This window comes from Kryptolebias marmoratus, linkage group LG4 (genome assembly GCF_001649575.2).
Source record: "Kryptolebias marmoratus isolate JLee-2015 linkage group LG4, ASM164957v2, whole genome shotgun sequence".
Classification (NCBI taxonomy): Eukaryota; Metazoa; Chordata; class Actinopteri; order Cyprinodontiformes; family Rivulidae; genus Kryptolebias; species Kryptolebias marmoratus.
This window is the reverse complement of record NC_051433.1, coordinates 2,464,188-2,484,559: the sequence shown is the minus strand read 5'-3', so window position 1 is coordinate 2,484,559 and position 20,372 is coordinate 2,464,188. Positions and strand designations below refer to the sequence as shown.

The 20,372-nt window shown below is 41.4% G+C and overlaps 2 protein-coding genes across 2 annotated transcripts; both read left to right on the top strand.

The window, feature by feature from the left end:
• The first annotated feature begins 653 nt into the window (after positions 1-653).
• Positions 654-8,253, top strand: LOC108243650 (protein-glutamine gamma-glutamyltransferase E-like). The gene is made up of 15 exons (XM_017429247.3): positions 654-793; positions 1,644-1,814; positions 1,991-2,245; positions 2,536-2,654; positions 3,031-3,159; positions 3,254-3,434; positions 3,559-3,688; positions 4,108-4,217; positions 4,628-4,743; positions 5,116-5,242; positions 5,687-5,913; positions 6,165-6,339; positions 6,456-6,619; positions 7,262-7,395; positions 7,816-8,253. The coding sequence occupies exons 1-15, from the start codon at positions 769-771 to the stop codon at positions 7,961-7,963; spliced, it is 2,211 nt and encodes a 736-aa protein (XP_017284736.1). The 5' UTR covers positions 654-768; the 3' UTR covers positions 7,964-8,253.
• Positions 8,254-8,745: 492 nt separating this feature from the next.
• On the top strand, positions 8,746-19,558 carry LOC108243627 (protein-glutamine gamma-glutamyltransferase 6). The gene is made up of 15 exons (XM_017429210.3): positions 8,746-8,882; positions 11,818-11,988; positions 12,165-12,419; positions 12,511-12,629; positions 12,759-12,887; positions 13,320-13,497; positions 14,265-14,400; positions 15,222-15,331; positions 15,712-15,827; positions 15,938-16,064; positions 16,724-16,920; positions 17,372-17,546; positions 17,689-17,852; positions 18,070-18,203; positions 19,254-19,558. The coding sequence occupies exons 1-15, from the start codon at positions 8,855-8,857 to the stop codon at positions 19,399-19,401; spliced, it is 2,187 nt and encodes a 728-aa protein (XP_017284699.1). The 5' UTR covers positions 8,746-8,854; the 3' UTR covers positions 19,402-19,558.
• The last annotated feature ends 814 nt before the right edge of the window (positions 19,559-20,372 follow it).

The following is a 20,372-nucleotide window of genomic DNA, read 5'->3' as shown; positions in this document are numbered from 1 at the left end:
CGTACCATCCAGTTTTATTTCTAAAGCACTTAAAAACAACAACAGCTGACCAAAGTGCTGTACTGAACAAAGTAAAAGAGAAAAGAAATGAAATGGCAACTAAAAGGGAGCTGCAGATTAAGACTCAGACAATAAACAGGTTTTAAAAACATCCAGAGATGGAGCCTGTCTGACCTGCAGCTCATTCCAGAACTGCAGGACTCGTCTCCTCTGGGTTTATAAAATGTCTTCAGGACGTCAGAAGCATCTGGTCAGCTGATCTTAGAGCAGCTGATGGCGTGTAGGGGTCAAGCAGAGAACAAATAAAAGAATTTTAATTTAAAAGTGATGAAATCTGTGGATTAAAGGTCAAAGGTCACTGATCAGCCCGTGCTCTAACTACATGTGAGCCTTTAGTTTCTGGTTGAGCCTGTCTGTCTGTCTGCAAAGATCAGGTAAAAAATGATGAAACGTTCAGGAAATGTTGGATTAGATTCTGGTTCTGATCCGGGTCACGCGCGGCCTCGGTGGAGGTTTGAGCTCTCTGAGTTTTTAACTTGATTCAAGTGAAGGAAATGAAAGATTCTGTACTGGAAGAACTTTTCAGTAAAGCTTTGAATTAAATCTGACGTCCTGTAATTATTAAACTATGGAATTTGGAGTATGAGGCTGGGTGTGTGACGAGGACTTTAAAACTCACCTGTGGAGATTCACCTGTCAGAGCGCTGCTCAGTCTCTGCAGGAGCACCTGAAGTTGGCATAAAAGGGAAAGTTCAACAGAGCCTCAACATGACCAATTACAACAATAATGGAGGTAACTTTTATTCTTTTTATTATTAAAGAGTCTAAACTGACATGTAAATATATGAAGTTTGCTTTTTAATCAGTGCAACAGAATCAGGCAGGAGTCCAGCTAATTCTTTTATTTTATTAACTGAAGACAACTCTTCAGTTCGATGATGTTAAATTATGTTAAGTTAAATAGTTGCAAACAGTTTTGTAATTCCAAGCAGCCCCAGTTCAAACTTAAAGGATTAGTTTTAAACACATAGTGGTTCTGCAAGCGTCGATAAGAGTAACAGAACTCAATAAAACTGTTCAATTTTTGTCTCAAAACTATTAAAGCTTTATATTTTCTTACACGTCTCATTAAAGAAGTGGTTCTCACACTGGGGAGGTGCATGACCACTACTGTTATTTTATTATTTTAACCTAAAAATTGCAAACAATTTTTTGACATCAGGTTCTCATTGCAAATCCAAAACAGAGGTTTTTAAAAATCAAAACCACTGGACGTTTATTCTGTGTTTTAAAAAATACAAGCGGGTTGTTTCGTTAAAAGCAGCTGATCTGTGAAAATATTTCCGACTCCACAGCAGGGCGTGACTCAAACAGAGTCACGGAGCAACACATCGTTTCAAACATGCCCCTGCTTCTGTCACTGAGAAAAAAGCTAAATTCTCACCCACTTTTTAATAAATAATAATGGTACTTCTTCAAATAATCAGATCCAAATACTGCAGGAATAACCTGCTGTTAAACACAAGTTTATATTTGATTTATCTCATATTGATGAAGCTGTTCCCCTAAGTTCTGAATGTAACGTGTAACTGTTGGAAAGTTACAGTTTTTTCACGTGTCTTTACATCTTTTACTTCTGACAGTGTTTAAGGAGGTGGACCTCCACAGCGAGACCAACAACAAGGAGCACCGCACCAGTGACATCTCCTTCTCTCAGCTGATTGTGAGGCGAGGCCAGTCCTTCAACCTGACCCTTAAACTGGGCCGACCTTTCAACCCGGACCAAGATCAGCTCACCATGACTGCCTTGACAGGTTGACCCGTTTTTAAATTAAATCTTTCAAATCGTCTGCGTCGAACCAAAACAGCCCCGTTCATGTTCTAGATTTGTCAGATTAACCTATAAAAGGTTCAAACATCCAGGAAAAAGCAACGAATGGCTGTAAGAAGAGTATCGCTGTCTGACTCCTTTAGTTGCTCCTGTTTACAGGAAGTTATCCATCTGAGGACCAGGGGACGATGTCGCTCTTTGGTGTTCCAGACAAAGTGATCCGTTCAGCTTCTGCTAAGGCCGTCTGGAAGGCAGAGCTTCAGAAGAGCTCTTCCCCTGAAACCGGAGTGTTGGCTCTGACCATCACACCCCCACCTGACACCCCCATAGGCAACTACAAGCTGTCTGCAAAACTCAAGGAGGAGGAAAAGGTGCTGGCAGAGCTGTCGGTGCTCTTCAACCCCTGGTGTCCTGGTAGGTCGGTGGTTTGTCCCTCCGTGTCCAACGTTTGAGCCCATCCATCCACAGAAGTGTGGTTGTGTGGAGTGTTTATGAATGGTCAGCATCTTGCATGCAGTAGACAGCAGTCAAAGTAATCCCAGTTTGTAGATCAAAGGAGTCTTTCCCAATCATTTCATTTCTGATGGCCATAAAGCAACGTAGAATCTTGTAAACTCAACAACAGTATTAGGATTTGAATAAAAAGGGATCGGTTAGGTTTGTTGATGTCTGTCAGTTGTTTATGTGTTTCTGTTCCTCTGTAGACGACTGGGTGTTTCTGCCTGACGACAATGAGAGACAAGAATATGTGATGAATGAACGTGGGATAGTCTACAGAGGAGCAAATACTCGCATCTCTCCAATGGACTGGGACTTTGGACAGGTATGAGGACACAGAAACATCTTCGAGAAGAAACTGCGTGATCACTGCCTATTTAATATTGAAGTTTAAACTCTATATATTTCCTTTGAAAACTAAATATCCATCCATCTAACTCTGTCTTCTGTCCTCCATGTCCTCTCTAACTGCATCCATATCTGTCCTCTTTGTCTCTAACATCCTTCTGTCCCTTCTCTGCACATGTCCAAACCGTCCCAGTCCTTCAACCTGTGCTGGACCTCTGAGGACCTCATTATAGTTTGAAGAACTTCATTTTGAAGTTGTGCAGATGAACCTGCTGGGTAATTTGACCATATTTCCATGAGTAAAATGCCTCCCTAAGAACAGCCTCTCTCTCTCTCTCTGTCCTCCTGTCCAGTTTGAGGAGGACATGTTGAAAATGAGTTTGAAGATCCTCGACCTCAGCATCAAACACAAGCGTGACCCGGCTGATGACGTTTCTGCTCGCTGTAACCCCATCTACGTCAGCCGTGTGATCACCAACATGGTAGGACAAACTCTTCATGGTTCATATAAAAACTCTGTTTGTAAACCGGGGTGACATTTGCAAAATCAGAACTCTGACTTATTTTCTCTTCCAGATTCACAGCAGCGACAACCCTTTCGGGGTCCTGCAGGGAAACTGGTCCGGTAACTTCGGCGGCGGCGTCCCGCCCACCAGCTGGAGCAGCAGTTATATCATTCTCAAACAGTGGTACGACTCCTTCTACAGAACGGTCAAATATGGACAGTGCTGGGTGTTTGCCAGCGTGATGTGTTCAGGTAACGTCTGATTCTTCAGCTTCAGATTGGACAAACGACGTCCCTCAGTGGACAGATGTGTTATGTAGACATCAAATCAATCCAGAGCAACAAGAATTTCAATAAAAACTGTGTTTGGTTTCAGTGATGCGTGTTTTTGGTGTCCCCTGCCGTGTTGTCACCAACTTTGAGTCTGCTCACGACACGGACAAGAATCTGATCATCGACACCTACTACAACAATGACGGTGGAATGACGCACAACGACAGCATCTGGTGACAAGTTCTTCCTTTTGGAGATGCTCATAAAAGGAGCTGCAGATCAGCTTCATTAAAGCTTTCATCTGGTGCAAACCATCCATCTGTCACGTTTTTATTACTTTCTGCTTTATAACCTTCCTTTTCTGTCTTCAGTTAAAACAAGCATTTTGCTTCATTAAATTGCGAAAAAATAAAAAGATTTCCCCCATTCACAGAAATATGCAGACAGCACAAAGATTGCAGACGCCCATCATCCCGTGCGTGGTCCAGACACAGGATTGGTCAGAGTAAAGATTAGATCCAATCAGCTGGTTATTTAGATAAATCATGATATTCTGCACTCAGGCTGCATGTTTGGTTAACTCAGACCCTAAACTGGTTCTGATTCCTTCTCTGCACATCTCCACAATCTGAACATCGTGCTTTATTTTCAGGAACTTCCACGTCTGGGTCGAGTGTTGGATGAAGAGACCTGACCTGGCAGAAGATGGCAGATATGATGGCTGGCAGGTTCTGGATCCAACACCACAGGAGAAGAGTGACGGTAAAAACCCTCCTGTTCAGTTCAGAATGACTTTTAAATGGTTTGAGATATGAAAATCATTGCATTCTCTCTGACATTTTTCACAAACTTCATCAGAATTGTAGCTGAGTTTGGAATTGATGCTCTCTTTATCCAACATCATGCTCGTTACTGATTGGATTGATGGCTCGTCGTTCCAACCCTCAGTCCTACACGCTTCCTTTTCCTCTTGTCCCTCTGTCTCCTGGCACGTTTCCTTCCTCGTGGTGCAGAAGGGAGAAGAACAACAGAGCTCATAGTTTTTGCATGAATTAAATCTTATTTATTTATTTATTTATTTTCAAAGACAGTAACTCAGATTTTCCTCAGGTTTAAATACAGAACAGATGAGGGAGAAAACTGAACGTCTGAAGTGGAATTAATGTCTGCAGGTATGTTCTGCTGTGGTCCAGCTCCAGTCTCAGCCATCCTGAACGGAGACATTCTTGTCAAATACGACGTCCCCTTTGTCTTTGCTGAGGTCAACGCTGACTGCATCACCTGGCTGGTTAGTGGGCGGAGCTATAATTTCACCGGTGCCAGTTTTAAACAAGGATCTTGAGTGATCTGTTACATGATTGCCCATCTTTCATGGCGGAGGGTGATAATTGGACAAATATTAAATACTACAAATATTTTCCACATCACAATAGATTGAGACGGCTTTGATTTAAAAAAAAAAAAAGCATTGTCCTGTTTGAAATCTGCTTCAGCGTACTGGCTCCACTTTTGTCTTTTTATGCTACTTTTAGCTTTTAGCAAGCCTTTTATGACTTTTAGCATTTTGTAGTTTTAACATCCTTTCCTCTAATTAATATCAGAGTTTTTCGTCTCTACTTGCTTTTGATTGATTGTTTGTTTTTGCTGTGTGTCCTGTCAGATCCTGTCCAATAATGACAAGATAAAGGTTTCAACTAACACTAAAAATGTCGGACAGTGCATCTCTACCAAGGCCGTCGGCTCGTTGACCAGGATGGATCTCACTGACACCTACAAATACAAAGAGGGTGAGCTCCACAAACATCCCAGAATCATGAGTCCTGCACTGTTGCTGATATTATTTATCACATTTATTAGCATATACGATCACAGCACCTACAGTATTAAGTACTAAAAACACAATAAATACAACTACCTGAGTGTGTGAACCTTTTTAATGATCCAGAACAATCCAATAAATGTTTTGTTTTGTGTCGGTTCAGTTTTTAAAGACAACTGGATTTCTTTTCTTCTTATTTAAAGACATTTTGCTTTTGACTCCAGAAGCTTTCTCAGTTCAAAGTGCAGATTTCCAACTTTTTAAACCGTGCTGCGAGTTGCAAATCCCTCTTCCTCCTGAGGGTTGTCAGGGTTGTTGTTCAACTGAGCTGATGACAGTAAAAAGTTCTTTTTGTTTGTTGGTTTAATTAGAATTAATTGTGTCTTCTTTATTGACTTAAATTCCCTCACAGGTTCAGCAAAAGAAAGAGCTGTCTTTGCTAAAGCCTTCGCAATGTTGAACAACGACACAATGTTGAACAACGACGCAATGTTGAACAACAAATTCTCACTCATGAGAGCTTGTGCTTGTCCGATGGCGACGGTAACATTATGTGAAACCGAACCTGCAATCACCATCAACGCAATCGAAGAAACAGAAACAATTATTCTACCAGAGATCGTAACTCGTTTCGAAGAGGTAAGACATCAGCCCTGTTGCCTGTTTTGATTTAATAGGAACAGTTTTTGTCTGGATAAAGATCACGTTACGGTGTAAACACACGCGTGGAAACTTTTGGGGGGGTTTTCTGACAGAACGGAGCAGTTGAGTGTTTGTTCAGAAAACGAAGTCTCTCTGCCGACGTTTTGACTGCCTATGACTGAACCCGTCAGGGTTTGATTGGACGCTGTTAGCTCAAAGAGTTTACGTGGTGATCCGTGGTGCTGCAGGTGTCCGAGCCCATGAACGGAGAGGACGTGAAGCTGAAGCTGATCCTGAGCAGTAACAGCAGCGTCCCCAGGCTGCTGTCTATCAACATCAGCGTCCAGGCGTTGGAGTACACCGGCACACCAGCCGGGAACATCCAGACGGAGGTGATGGAGGAGAAGCTGCTGCACGGGGAAGGTCTTTTATTTTTATTTTATTTCAGAAATGTTGCTTTTTTTATCTTTGGAAGAGAATTTCCCAGATGGTTTAGAGTTTATTTGAAAGCCTCGTCACTTTTTTTTTGCCTTTTCCAGATCTGTCCATCCCGATCCAGGTCCCGTTAGAGAAGTACCATAAATACCTGACAGAAAGTAAGAGCATAAACGTTTCAGCCATGATCACCGACCAGGAGGACGACAAAAAGGCCTTCCTGGCTGAGAGAGTTGTCGTGCTGCAGGACCCAACAATCTCTATCACTGTCAGTACAAAAAAATCTCTTTTTTTAAATTAAATCATACATCACCCAGGTTTTTTCAAACACTACCAGCCACACTAGCTGACAGTTCATCGTGCTTTATAAACTCTTTAACTGAAAATGTGTAAAGAAAGATTTCAGCGCGTTTTAACTGTCTGATAATCATACAACGATCAGGGGTGTCAAACCCAGTGACGCAATGGGGGCCAAGGGCCAATCAGGATCAATATTTATTAAAAATTACATAAATTAACCTTAGTTTTAGATGTATTATATCAAATTATTCATATAGAAATATCAATGACCTTTTCCCAGTTACAGATTATACAGAAACAGACTTTAATGAACACAGACAAATAGATCAAACTTCAAAAAGCTCATAATTAGCAGCCATTTCTTACGCCTCACTCAGCTTTTAACATTAAAACAGACAAAAACCTGATCATACAGAAATTAAAACTATATGTTGTTGGCTTCTAAGTCACTGTCAGAGAAAACTTCAGTTTTTTTTAAGCAAAATAAGAATCAGAGACTCGATCTGAACCAGACTGGAGGGCCGGATGAAATGTTACAGAGGGCCGGATCTGGCCCGCGGGCCTTGAGTTTGACACACGTGTGTTAGATGAGTGTGTGTTTGTGCTCCAGGTGCCGGATGAAGTCCAGCTGAACCAAGACACGGCGATCGAGGTGGCTTTCAGTAATCCGCTGGACCAGATACTGAGAGACTGCAAGCTGACCGTTTCTGGAAGCGGCCTTGTGTCTGGGCAGACTATAACCAAGTGAGTGTGTTTCTGACACCTGCACCAGGATCAGATCTCCAACAGGAAGGCTGGACGTGTCGGCTAATTATATTTACAAATGATTCTTTTAGATCCGCTGCGTTTTATTGTCTGTAAGGTCTGAGGTTGAACTAAAAGAACAGCTAAGATACCGAACAGAACCCTTAAACTCCCAGGACCCGAACACTTCAAATAAATTAATTAGTCACAAATTAATATAATTATATAGCTTTTGATGACTTTCAGTGTCAACAATAAACACAAAAATCTCCTTTTTTAAATCAGTACAGTGTATAAAAAGAAGAATTAATTCAAACCTGATCAAATGGAGCTCGTCTGTCTTATAATCTTCTAAGACCTCCACCAGCAACTCAAATCTGCCTGATTTGTTTTACTTTTTTGCTCTTCTGTCGCCCACAGACTTCCGGATGTGATGCTGAAGGAGGACGTTCACGTGACGCTGAATATCGTTCCCTACAAGAGCGGAACCAGGACTCTCCTGGTCAACTTCGACAGCGATTTTTTCAGAGACATCAAGGCCAGCGCCGTTGTCAACGTCAAAACATAAATTCCTCTTCTGGTTCTTTTTCTTTAAAGCAAAATGTTCGATGCTGGAGGTTTTATGGGCTTTTCTGCTAAACTTTTTGAATACTTTCCAAGAGTTGTCGTCTTAAATCTGTGATGAAACTTTTGTTTTTCTTTAGTAAAGCAGTTTCTACCTGAAGTAACACAAACTTTCTGTGTACAAGTCTTCTAAAAGTAGCCAAGTTTTGACTTTCTGCATTGTTTGTGCCTCGGGAATGTTTCTTAATAAACTGCCAAATATTTCTGCTCAATAAAAGCTTCATGAAAATGTGATACCTTTAAACCTCGTGATTTGCCGTCCAGGCAGGTCCTGCTCTTCATATCGAAGCTTTTCTACCCGTTTCAGTCGAACACTTTAAAGCTTTAAAGTGACGAAACTCGTTCAGTTTGTTTTTAAGTAACAATAAAAGTGAAATACTTTTGATTTTAAATTAAAACCCAATCACAACACTGGTCTCTGACACCTTAAGTGCACACAGCTGTAAGATTATGATTAAATTACTCGTAACAAATGTTTCTATTTTGGCTTGAGGAGCTGAGTTCTTTGTTTACATTGAATGCGTACCCGCATCTCCTTGGGTAAACTCTTACAGTCTGCGGTGTCTGATAGGTTTGATTTCACAGTTTGCAGTGAGTAGCTTTAAATACTTGGTGAAAGTCAGTCATATAGACGTATTAATTCAGTTTTATAACAGAACTGCACAGGCGTGACTAATCCGCCACACTTGGCAGCTGTTAGACCTTCGATGGAAATTTGTTTGGGTTGCAACATGCATTCCTCACATGCATTAAGCGTGGTTGGGTGTGTCAATGTGCTGCGAAGAGCTCGGCCGGAGTTCCTTCATCAGAGAGAGAGATCTGCAGAGAGGCGACGATGGCGCTGGACGGGACCAATGACTCAGGTATTAAATCCTCACCTTTAAGGATTTTTATGTTATTTTGAGATACTGTTAGATTTATGGTCATGAATGAATACTGCTGTGATCTAAAGTTTTAAAATAAAGACATAATTCACAGATAAAAAGGTTTTTTTTGACCAGCATTCGTAGATCACATGATCCCGGCCACCTTACTGGTTTCTAGAAAGCTTTTTAAACAACTGTGGTGATTATTTTTAATTAGCTTTTTGAGTACAAAACAAAACAAGTTTTTAAATGTGCCTAAACTTGTAGTTAAGCGGGAAAGAAAAACAGGGTGCAGTCTTTCATTAACACTAAATGTTTCGAGTTTTAACCCTCCTGTGGCCTTTGGGTCAAATTGACCCGAAGTTGCAAAGACTTCTCTATGTTTTTTTGTCTCTTTTTCCTTTCATGGCTTCAGGAGGGTTAAATAAATCACATGTGCAGCCAAAAATAATAGTTCATTAAACGTTTGACCTCTGGTCCACAGTTTATAAAACCCAGCTTAAACTTACAACCTTTTTCTTTTGTGCTGACAGTTAAAAAAAAAAACCAAATGACTGACTGAACCTGTCTGATGGCACCCTGATTTATTCAAAATAATCTGAGTCATCACAACTTGCCAAATATTTCCAGGGAATTAAAACTTTTTAGTCATTTTGTTAAATAAAACTCATGTTATGAAACCAAAACAGGTTTCAATAAAAGCATTCTTGCAACGTGACAACGAAGAGAAGGGCATTTGACTGAATACATTCAGTTTTAATATGTTTATCTATAGTTCAATTTAAATAAATCCAAATGTTTTAGAGTTGCTTGGAGGATGGATGTATTATCGGTACAATAAGAGGATCTGCAGCAGCAAACAGCAACATAATGCAAAGTTGGAAGATTAAAGTACAACACGACATTTAAATGGAAGTTATTCTCACAATAAAATACTAGGACTGTATGTCAACAGTAAAATAAAACAATTAAAGATCTATGAGAGGTAGTGCATCAGGTGGCAGTTTATCCACATATTTATAATCAGGATGTAAAGATATAAACTGTTTGAAACAAATGATTATATGAAATGTTTAATGTCATGAAACCAAAAGCAGAAACAAACCTTCAGTCTTTTAACTGTAGTAACTAGTTTTACGGAGCAGGAGCAACATGAAACCAGGTGTTCGTGCTGCATGTGAAGAATTACGGGACACACCCAGGTGACTTCATTGTGGTTCTGCATGAACACAGAAGTTCTTCTCATTGCTTAAATACTACAAGGTCAGAGTTGACAGCACACCCTGTTTGAACTCAAGGAGTTGGAAGTGCCAAGACACGAAGAACAAACGAACAAATTCAATTAAGATTTAATTCGTTGAATACAACCTCAGGTGAAGAACACGTGACACTAACAATTCAGAGAATGAATGCAGAATCAGTGTGTAAAAACACTAAGACCGCAATTAAAGAGCTTCAGTTTTCTGTAGGACTTTATCAGTTTCTCTCATGGTTGTGGAGGAGTTGTGGCCCACTCTTCTTTGCAGCGTTGCTTCAGCTCATTGGTTTCTGCTCAGCTCTCTGAGGTTCTGGTTCTGGTTCTGGGCCGTTCTGTTGTAGATTAGCTGCTGTGTTTGTCGGACAGATGGCCTCACATTTAACTCCAGATTAGCCCAAACCATCAGCCCTCCACCGCCGTGCTGACAGCTGCTATAAGGCGTTTAGGCTGATATGCTGTTTTTGCTCCAAGCATGCTTTTAACGCTTTGTATGACATTTTACATCATGTTGAAGAGGAGCGCGCCTCCCCAGGCTCTTACTCAAGAACTGAATGTGTCATTTTTCTGTATTTTGCTCTCATGTCATGGCATGCTCTGTTCACACACCTACATGTTGTAAAACGTTAGCGTCATGTTCCTGGAGCGAGTGTATCTGGTTACCAGCCCACCCTGGTTTCTGTTGTGGTAACATTTCTTTTGATCGACAGTTTCTTGAAGTGAATTTTACACTAATCCACTCCCTTTCTGAGTGCAGCTAATCTGAACCACACTGATCTGTATTTCTCACAACACTGACCTCTGTTTGTGCTTGAGCTGCTAAAGTTGTTGGTCCATGGCCGTGAAATGTTTTCAGTGGTGAAGAAGACTTGTTAAAGTTCAAACTGAGCACCAGAATGGAGAAGAAACTAGATTTAAGTGACTTTGAAGGTGTCATAGTTGCTGGTGTAAGTGTTTCAGGAACTGCTGATTTACTCAGACTGGTTAGAGATGACGAAAAGCCAACCGTAGCTCAAAAAAACCCCACTCATTTCGACCAAGAATACCATCTCTGAACGTACAACACATCCAGAAGACCACATTGGATGTCACTCCTGTCAGCTATGAGCAGGAAACTGAGGGTTCAAGTCACAAATAATTAAATAAATTGGAAAAACATTGCCTGGTCTGATTGGTTTCTGTAAATCCTAGAAATGGTTGTGTGTAAAAAATCCCAGAAGACCATCAGGTCCTGAAATACTCCAACCAGCCCGTCTGGCTCCATCAACCACCACATTCATTTAAGTCCTCCTTCTTTCCCGTTCTGATGCTTGGTTTGAACGTCAGCGACTCATTTTCACCACTGATGAACCGAGCTGCTGCCATCTGATTGGCTGATTAGCAGTTTGTGTTAACGAGTAATTGAACAGGTGGGTCCAGTAAGGTGTATGCTGCAAAACTAAACTCTTTTCATATAAATTTAAAATGTACAAATAGCACTAAAACAGCAGTTTCATGGACATTTTTTATTTTAATAAATAAAACAATGATCCAAAACAGTTTCAGTTTCTAATTTCTTGTATTTGTTTTTCCTTTTTTTGTCAAAATAATCAAACAGTATTTCTGTGGTCTTTGCTCACTTTACTGCCAGAAAATGGCAGTTTTTTCACGTGTCTTTACATCTTTTACTTCTGACAGTGTTTAAGGAGGTGGACCTCCACAGCGAGACCAACAACAAGGAGCACCGCACCAGTGACATCTCCTTCTCTCAGCTGATTGTGAGGCGAGGCCAGTCCTTCAACCTGACCCTTAAACTGGGCCGACCTTTCAACCCGGACCAAGATCAGCTCACCATGACTGCCTTGACAGGTTGACCCGTTTTTAAATTAAATCTTTCAAATCGTCTGCGTCGAACCAAAACAGCCCCGTTCATGTTCTAGATTTGTCAGATTAACCTATAAAAGGTTCAAACATCCAGGAAAAAGCAACGAATGGCTGTAAGAAGAGTATCGCTGTCTGACTCCTTTAGTTGCTCCTGTTTACAGGAAGTTATCCATCTGAGGACCAGGGGACGATGTCGCTCTTTGGTGTTCCAGACAAAGTGATCCGTTCAGCTTCTGCTAAGGCCGTCTGGAAGGCAGAGCTTCAGAAGAGCTCTTCCCCTGAAACCGGAGTGTTGGCTCTGACCATCACACCCCCACCTGACACCCCCATAGGCAACTACAAGCTGTCTGCAAAACTCAAGGAGGAGGAAAAGGTGCTGGCAGAGCTGTCGGTGCTCTTCAACCCCTGGTGTCCTGGTAGGTCGGTGGTTTGTCCCTCCGTGTCCAACGTTTGAGCCCATCCATCCACAGAAGTACTTATGATCAGTCAGTATCTTTTTCTTTGCAGATGATTGGGTGTTTCTGCCCGATGAGGCTGAGAGACAAGAGTATGTGATGAATGAACATGGAATAATCTACAAAGGACTTGATAACTACATTTCTCCAATGGACTGGGACTTTGGACAGGTACAAAGACAAAACCACACAAACTCATAGTTGTATTAAGGCTTGGTGCCGTTACTGAACACCCTAAAAGTAAGAAAATTAAATTTCACCACATTTTTACGAGCCATCCCTGTCTCTCCTCCTGTCCAGTTTGAGGAGGACATGTTGAAAATTAGTTTGAAGATCCTCGACCTCAACATCAAACACACGCGCGACCCGGCTGATGACGTTTCTGCTCGCTGTAACCCCATCTACGTCAGCCGTGTGATCACCTCTATGGTAGGACACGCTTTATGGTTTCCTTCACAAAGCTTTAAGAAACTGGGATCACATTTTTAACCTTTACCAAAACCCTACAGTGTCGTGCTCCAGAGCAGGGGTGTCCAACCCTGGTCCTCAAGGGCCACCATCCTGCAGGTTTTACTTGTTCCTCTGCTCCAACACACCTGATCTGAATCAATGGGTGATTAACAGGCTTCTGCAGAACATGAAGAGGTGATTTAACCTCTGAATCAGGTGTGTTGGAGCAGGGAAACAAGGAAAACCTGCAGGATGGAGGCCCTGAGGACCATGATTGGACACCCCTGCTCCAGAGTAACAATAAATCTGTCAGCTACAAAATCAAACGTTAATGTTTAGTGTTATCTACTTCTTATATACTGTATATTGGTAAGAATGCAAAGTAAGATTTTTGCTTCTGTTCTCTTCTAGATTAACAGTTCAAACTTTGGCGGCGTCCTTCAGGGAAACTGGGGAGGCAACTTTAGAGGCGGTGACCCCCCGTCTCACTGGAGTGGCAGCTACGCCATTCTTAAAAAGTGGGACTACTATTTCAACAGCCCAGTCAAATATGGACAGTGCTGGGTGTTCGCTGGCGTCATGTGTTCAGGTAACGTCTGACTCTTCAGAACTTGTACAAATAAAAACGAGTTTCAGATGGTTCTTGTGCAGACGCGAAATGATATAAGAGTTTAGTTTTGATGCTTTAGACTTCAGTTTGATTTAGTTACATTTAAAGTGATGAATGAAGACATGCTTTTATCAGTCATGCATGGATTTGTGCCACCTTACCTACCTTTAAACTTTCTATTTTATACTTCATCTGAGAGCTGCAGTCATCCAACCAAAACCAAAAGTAATCGAGCTTTTTTGGTTTCTGCCACCAGCTGTAGACCTGTCGAAACTCACAGTTGACTTTAGTTTAAATCACTTCAAAATACTTGTCTAACCCCTTACCCCCAACTAAAAACGGTTACCATTCCTGCTGATTTAATACTGTAGTCATGTCGTTTGTTGGATTGACTCCAGTTATACGAAAGCCCTGACTTGATCCAGATGATCTCCAACAACTGTCAGCTTTAATCCCAAAACATGATTTCTTATTACTTGACTGTGGAATTATGAAATAACACAATTTTAGGAGAAATAAACGACTGAACTACTGATACCACTGCTCTGTAGAGCTGAATCTTCACACCTTTCCCTCCCTTTTCACCTCCTTTCATCGTCGTATTTAGTTAAATCTGCAGACAGCCGCCCTGAACTCCAGTCGTCTCTTCTGTTAGGAGGGGTCGGCAAATCCATGTAGAATATCTGATCAAAGCAGCGGACACAAAAGCATCAAAATGTCCTTCAGCTTCTTGTGTTTGACTTCAGTGATGCGCTTGTTTGGAATCCCCTGCCGTGTTGTTACCAACTACCAGTCTGCTCACGACACCAACAAGAACCTGATCGTGGACACCTACTATGCAGACTATGGCGTGAGAGAGAAAGAGTCCAGGGACAGCGTCTGGTGAGACGAGCAGACTTATTACTTGCTGTAGATTCATCTGAACCTAAACTGAATGCATGTTGTTGTGAGAGGACCGATCTGTTTCCATTTATGTGTCACGTTTTGTTTCCCAGGTTGAAAATGCACAAATCTATCAAATCTATGCAATAAATCAGTTCACTGTTTTCATGTTCTGAATGCTAATAAACTATTTGTCTTGATGCCCACACCTGGTTTATATCAGAAAAGAACGTGAGGAAAATTTGGGTTTATTGCAGTTGATATTGTCATCTTAATATTAAACAATAAAACTACACATCCTAATGTTGTGCAGCTCCAAAGTAAACATACTTTTCTACGGAAGCTGAGAAGGACCACATAGCTGATTCTTTCTCGGAACAACAAGATGCACCCAAAACCGAGTGATTCTTGATCTAAACCCACTTTCATCATTTATTGGAGAGTGCTTTTAGTTCGTCAAATGGTTTCACGCTGTTCCACCGAGATAAAATAAGCTGAAGCAAACAGTAGCTCCTCTGCTTTCCGGGGTCGATTCCTCAGATCATCTGCCTCCATCTCACCCTGTCCCAGCATCCTCTGTCACATCATCCCTCTGCATCCATATACCTCCTCCAACTTCAACAAGCTTTGTCCAATATTGAACAAAACACTTAAAAATGAGCAAATAAGAATCTGCAAAGTGAAATTGTTGCTTGAATTTAAAATGAGTCAAGTAAAACTAATTTAAAGTGACCAGATTTACAGGGTTGTAGTTATAGATTTACAGTCAGCTGATGAAAGTGAAAGAAACCATCTTTTCTTTCTGAATGTTGTGTTTTCAGGAACTTCCACGTCTGGGTCGAGGGCTGGATGAGGAGACCGGACCTGGACAAAGATGGAAAGTATGACGGCTGGCAGGTTCTGGATCCAACGCCACAGGAGAAGAGTGACGGTACCGACAGATATGTTGTTGCTGCTGTTTTACATTTTTGCAATAATTCTGACTTAATTGTTTTCAGGTTTGCTGCCAAGAAATTTGAGAAATGACCAGAAGTTATTGTTAGGTTCAAAAGAAAGTTGTAGTTTTTCTGGACACAAAGCAGAACTAAGAATAGCTGCGCTGTGCTGCACGATGCATGGGTGCCATTAGTGCCACAGTTATAAAAGAAATGATAGCAGAGTCATATTCCCTTACGTATATTTATTTCCTGTAGATTCAGAAGCTAAATTAGGCCTGATGTGCATGACAGTCATATAAGTTTTATGAATAAAACCACGTATTATGGCTTTAAGTGGAATCGTGGAAATAACAGGTTTGTTTTGTGTCTGCAGGTATGTTCTGCTGTGGTCCAGCTCCAGTCACAGCTATCCTGAACGGAGACACTCATCTCAAATATGACGTTCCGTTTGTCTTTGCTGAGGTCAACGCTGACTGCGTTTACTGGCTGGTCAGTGGGCAGGGCTAAACCTCATCAGAATCACCAAGGCCTTCAGTTTAAACAAAAAGACATCTCTTCTTTTAATAAAAAATCTCCTTTCTTGTTGTGTGTTTGCTCAGATAAAACGTAATGGCACCAAAGACAAGATTTTTTCTGACGAATCTAAAGTTGGACAGAACATCTCCACTAAGTCTCTGGGCTCCGACAAGAGGCTGAACATCACTGATGCCTACAAGCAGAGAGAAGGTGAGCTCATTTCTCCAAACATCAGACAGGAAACCTTTTATTCTGCTCCTTTCTGTTGTTACTTTACCTGCTCCTATTTTACTTGACTTAAAATCAATTAAATAAACACAATTATCAGATCAATTAGGCTCACTCTTTAGGACAAACCTGTCAAATTAGCAGGTTTTTACTCAACTAATGTAATATTGATGCAATATTAGCAAATAAAGTGAAATAAAATACATAGCTATTAGTCTAATTTAGTTTTGCCTGCATGTTTTATTTTTAGCAGCTGAGTTTCACTCAAACTGGAAGGTGGAGACAGTTTTAACTCTTTAAATAAATGGAGAGGTTTGTTTTTATCAGTATTGGGATTTTATCAATGAGGATCAAATCAGTTATTATAGTTTTTTATCAGTGGATGTCTCTCTGGACCCACGCCACAAAACTGACCTTCTGTTTTTAAGACTGACAGCTGTGATAAATTCGGTAATTCACAACAGAGCTGCTGCTGTTAAATGGTCTGATATTTTAAACAAAGATCTGTTTGCAGCTGGAGTGCATGCTGAGGAGGACTCTCAACTACTACCACGCCAGATTTTAGCTCCATGTCTGTGAAATTAACCGAGTTCTCGCCACTCTTGTGTTTGCTGAGTTTGATTTGACTTTCCAACTAACAGGAACAGAACAGGAGAGAGAGGTCTTCAAATACGCCCTCGCCAGATTAGAGGATTTAGCAGCCAAGGAGGAAAAAGCTGAGAAACCCAAGAACACAACGAGCGAAACTGGCAACACGGAGCCTGAAAACGTCCCCAAACCACCCGTCCCCGAACCACCCGTCCCCAAACCACCACAACTTGTTCTTCGATTTGAAGATGTAAGTCTGACATTATCGCCTGTTTAGTTTCAGTTTGAGAGATGTCTGCAGTTAGCACATCACTCTCTAATCTGTGGTCAGTTGATTGCTGCTTCTCAACAAACCAGTCAGATCCGTAAAGGTGTTGGCACTTAAAATTTGTTTTGCCAAAACTGGATTTCTGACGCGACAAGTGTGATCCTCTCCAGCTCCTCCTGACTGATCCCATCGTCTCTCCGGGGCTAGAAGGAAGAACTGATCCATCTCTTGACTTCTGGCCTCTGCTGCAGGGTCTTCTTGCAGTTGAGAATATATAGATATAAAAAGGGAAATACCAATTCTAATCTGCAGCTTTTAAATAATTTAAAGCATGGAGACGTTTAAAGCGTGCAGGGCGGGGTGGCACAAAGACCAGGATGATGAGTGTTAGACGAGTCCAGAAGCCGGCTCTAAAGGATCTGTGGTGCTGCAGGTGTCTGAGCCTGTGAACGGAGAGGACGTGAAGCTGAAGCTGATCCTGAGCAGTAACAGCAGCGTCCCCAGGCTGCTGTCCATCAACATCAGCATCCAGGCGTTAAAGTACACCGGCCAACCAGCTGGGAACATCCAGACGGAGGTGACGGAGAAGAAGCTGCTGCCCGGGGAAGGTCTTTCTCCTTTTTTTGTGTCTTTTATTTATTTATTTATTGGACAAAACTGTCGCTGTTTATTTTTGGACGGTGTCTCTCATTTAATCCTTGTATTTCTGGCTCTTTGGAAATGTTTTGAACATTAAAACTGAACTTCCAGATCTGTCCATCCCTATCCTGGTCCCGTTCCTGACTTACCACAAGCACATGATAGAGTGTAAGAGCATGAACATTTCAGCCATCGTCACCGAGGAAAAGGACAAAGATCACTCCTACCTGGCTGAGAAACGCATCAGGCTGAGGGACCCCCCGCTCTCCATCACCGTCAGTACAAAAACACCTCATCTCTCTGGAATAACACACACGTCACACAGCTTTCCTCAGAGATTATCCGACTGATCTCAACAATCCCTCCTAAACCTGCACTTTTCTGAACATCCCAACATGTTACACAAAAATATTTTCCATTCTTAACAGCAGACTTGTTTGTTTGTTAGTTGCTTTTGAGAGAATAACGTGTGTGTGTGTGTGTGTGTTCCAGGTGTCTGGAGAAGGTAAGGTGAACCACGAGCTTAATGCTGAAGTCATTTTCATGAACCCCATCAACGAGACTCTGAGAAACTGCACCCTGACTCTTTCCGGAAGTGGCCTTTTCATTGGCGAGGTTGTAACGAAGTAAGTCGGTGTGTGTGTGTGTGTGTGTGTTAGGCCACTTACAAGGAAGTTTAACATGGCGGCTAACTGTGTTAGAAGTGCAGGTGCAGGTTAGAAGTTGTGTAAATGAAGGGAAAAACATGTAAGATGTAAAAAATAAAAGCAGAGAGTCGATAAAATCTGGATCACCATCAGAATTTAATTAACTGGTTTTTTTTCTGTGACAACCCCAATATTTCCTGAAAATTTCATTCAAATGTAATTTCCTGGGTGGAGGCAATGATTTGCAAACTTCACAAACCCATATTTTATTCACAGTGGAACAAAGTGAACATCATTTTTTGTAAAAACTAAGGTTATTTAGAATTTGATGGCAGTGACACATCTCTAACCAGTTCAGTTTACTGTGCAGCCATCCTGGGACCCCTAGTGGCCGTGTGGCTCTAAGCAGCCTCTTAATTCACTTACAGGCATTTGAACATCTGTCTGTAAACATCTGGGACCTGAGGAGAGCAGCTGATGGGAGGTTTTAGAGGGAATGTTGTCCCATTCTGCTCGGATTTGGGATTCGAGCTGTTCAACAGTACTGGCTCTTCTTTGCTGGACTTTTTGTTTCACGATGCACCAAATATTTTCAGTAATTTCCTGTTGGGATAAATAAAGTACTTCTATTCTATTCTATTCTATTCTATTCTATTCTATTCTATTCTATGTGTTGAGAGGTCTGGACTGCAGGCAGGTCCGTTCTGTTATGAAGCCACGCTGCTGTGATGGATGCAGGAGGTTTAAAGTTGTTTTGATGAAATATGCGAGGCCTTAACCTGAAAAAGACGTCATCTGGATGGGAGCAGATGTTCTAAAACCTGATGGAGCCTTTCCAGATGTGTAAGCTGCCCATGCCAGAGGCACTAATGCACCCCCATACCATCAGAGAGGCAGGCTTTTGAACTGTGTGCCGGATGACACCATCTGAAATAAAAGCTAAGAGGGAGAAACACCCCTTGATGAAACTGCTGACCTTCAGCAGCCAGTGATATTTAACTAAACAGATTTGTTTTTATTTGCTTGCAGTCTCCCAGATCTGCTGCCAAGCAACAGGATCCGGATCACTTTCGCCTTTTTTCCTTACAAGATCGGCGAGAGGACCCTCCTGGTGGACTTCGACTCTGCGTCTTTCAGGGACGTTAAAGCCAGCTGCTCCATCAACGTCGAACCATAAACACCTCTCATGTGCTGTTCGCTTTAAAACGAAACGTCTGACACAGACACTGAACTGTCTTTGTGGTATTTTTTACAGGCTCGTGAGATATTTTGCTAACAGACAAACAGTTGTAATTGTAAAATAAATAAATAAATAACTTTTACACAATCTTTTAGCACTCAGAATTGGTTGGGAGTGACTCTAAGCTACTACCAGATCATTATTTAGGTCATTATCTGCAAAACTGACTGAATTACAGCCATTTTTGTAGTTTTTAAGGTTAGCTGGCTGTGTCGGCCATCTTGATTCGGGTTGACTCCAAACGTTAATCAGTTGTAGATGAACCTCCAGGGATTGCTTTGTGAAAGTTTCCTCCTCATTCGTCCAGTGGTTTGGACATCATTGAGTTTCTGAAGCCTCAGCTGACCCAGAAATAGAAACCGACCAACTGCTGCTCTGCTGAGGCGTTCACGGCCGTGGGACAAATGGACACTCCTCCGAGAGAACGATGCGAAACTTAAAAACTGGGAAGAAGAACTGAAAGTGCAACCAGTTAGAGACAGAAATACCTGGAAAGCATAACTTAATACACACAAGTACTGAACAGAATAATAAGTAATTTAAGAAATTATTTAATTAAAGTTTTAAAATAAACTAAATCCGTCCGGCACCGGTCCGACATGCGGTGGTTCTGTTGAAGGATCTGTTATTTCCTGCCTGGTTGGCATTCCAGTTTGACTCTTAATATGTCACACTTCAGAGCGATTAAGTGAAATACTGAAGAAATTATTAATTTTAACTTAGTATATATTTTTTTAAAATGATAGACTCTGAATACAAGCACCTTTTATGACTTTTTAAAATTTATGTTAGCTTCAAAACACTTAATTTCCCCTTTCATGCGTCAGTTTACTTTAGTTTGGTTATTCTATTTCAATTAACAGCATATTTTCGATAACAGCCAGCAGAGGGCGCCACGCTAGTTTAAA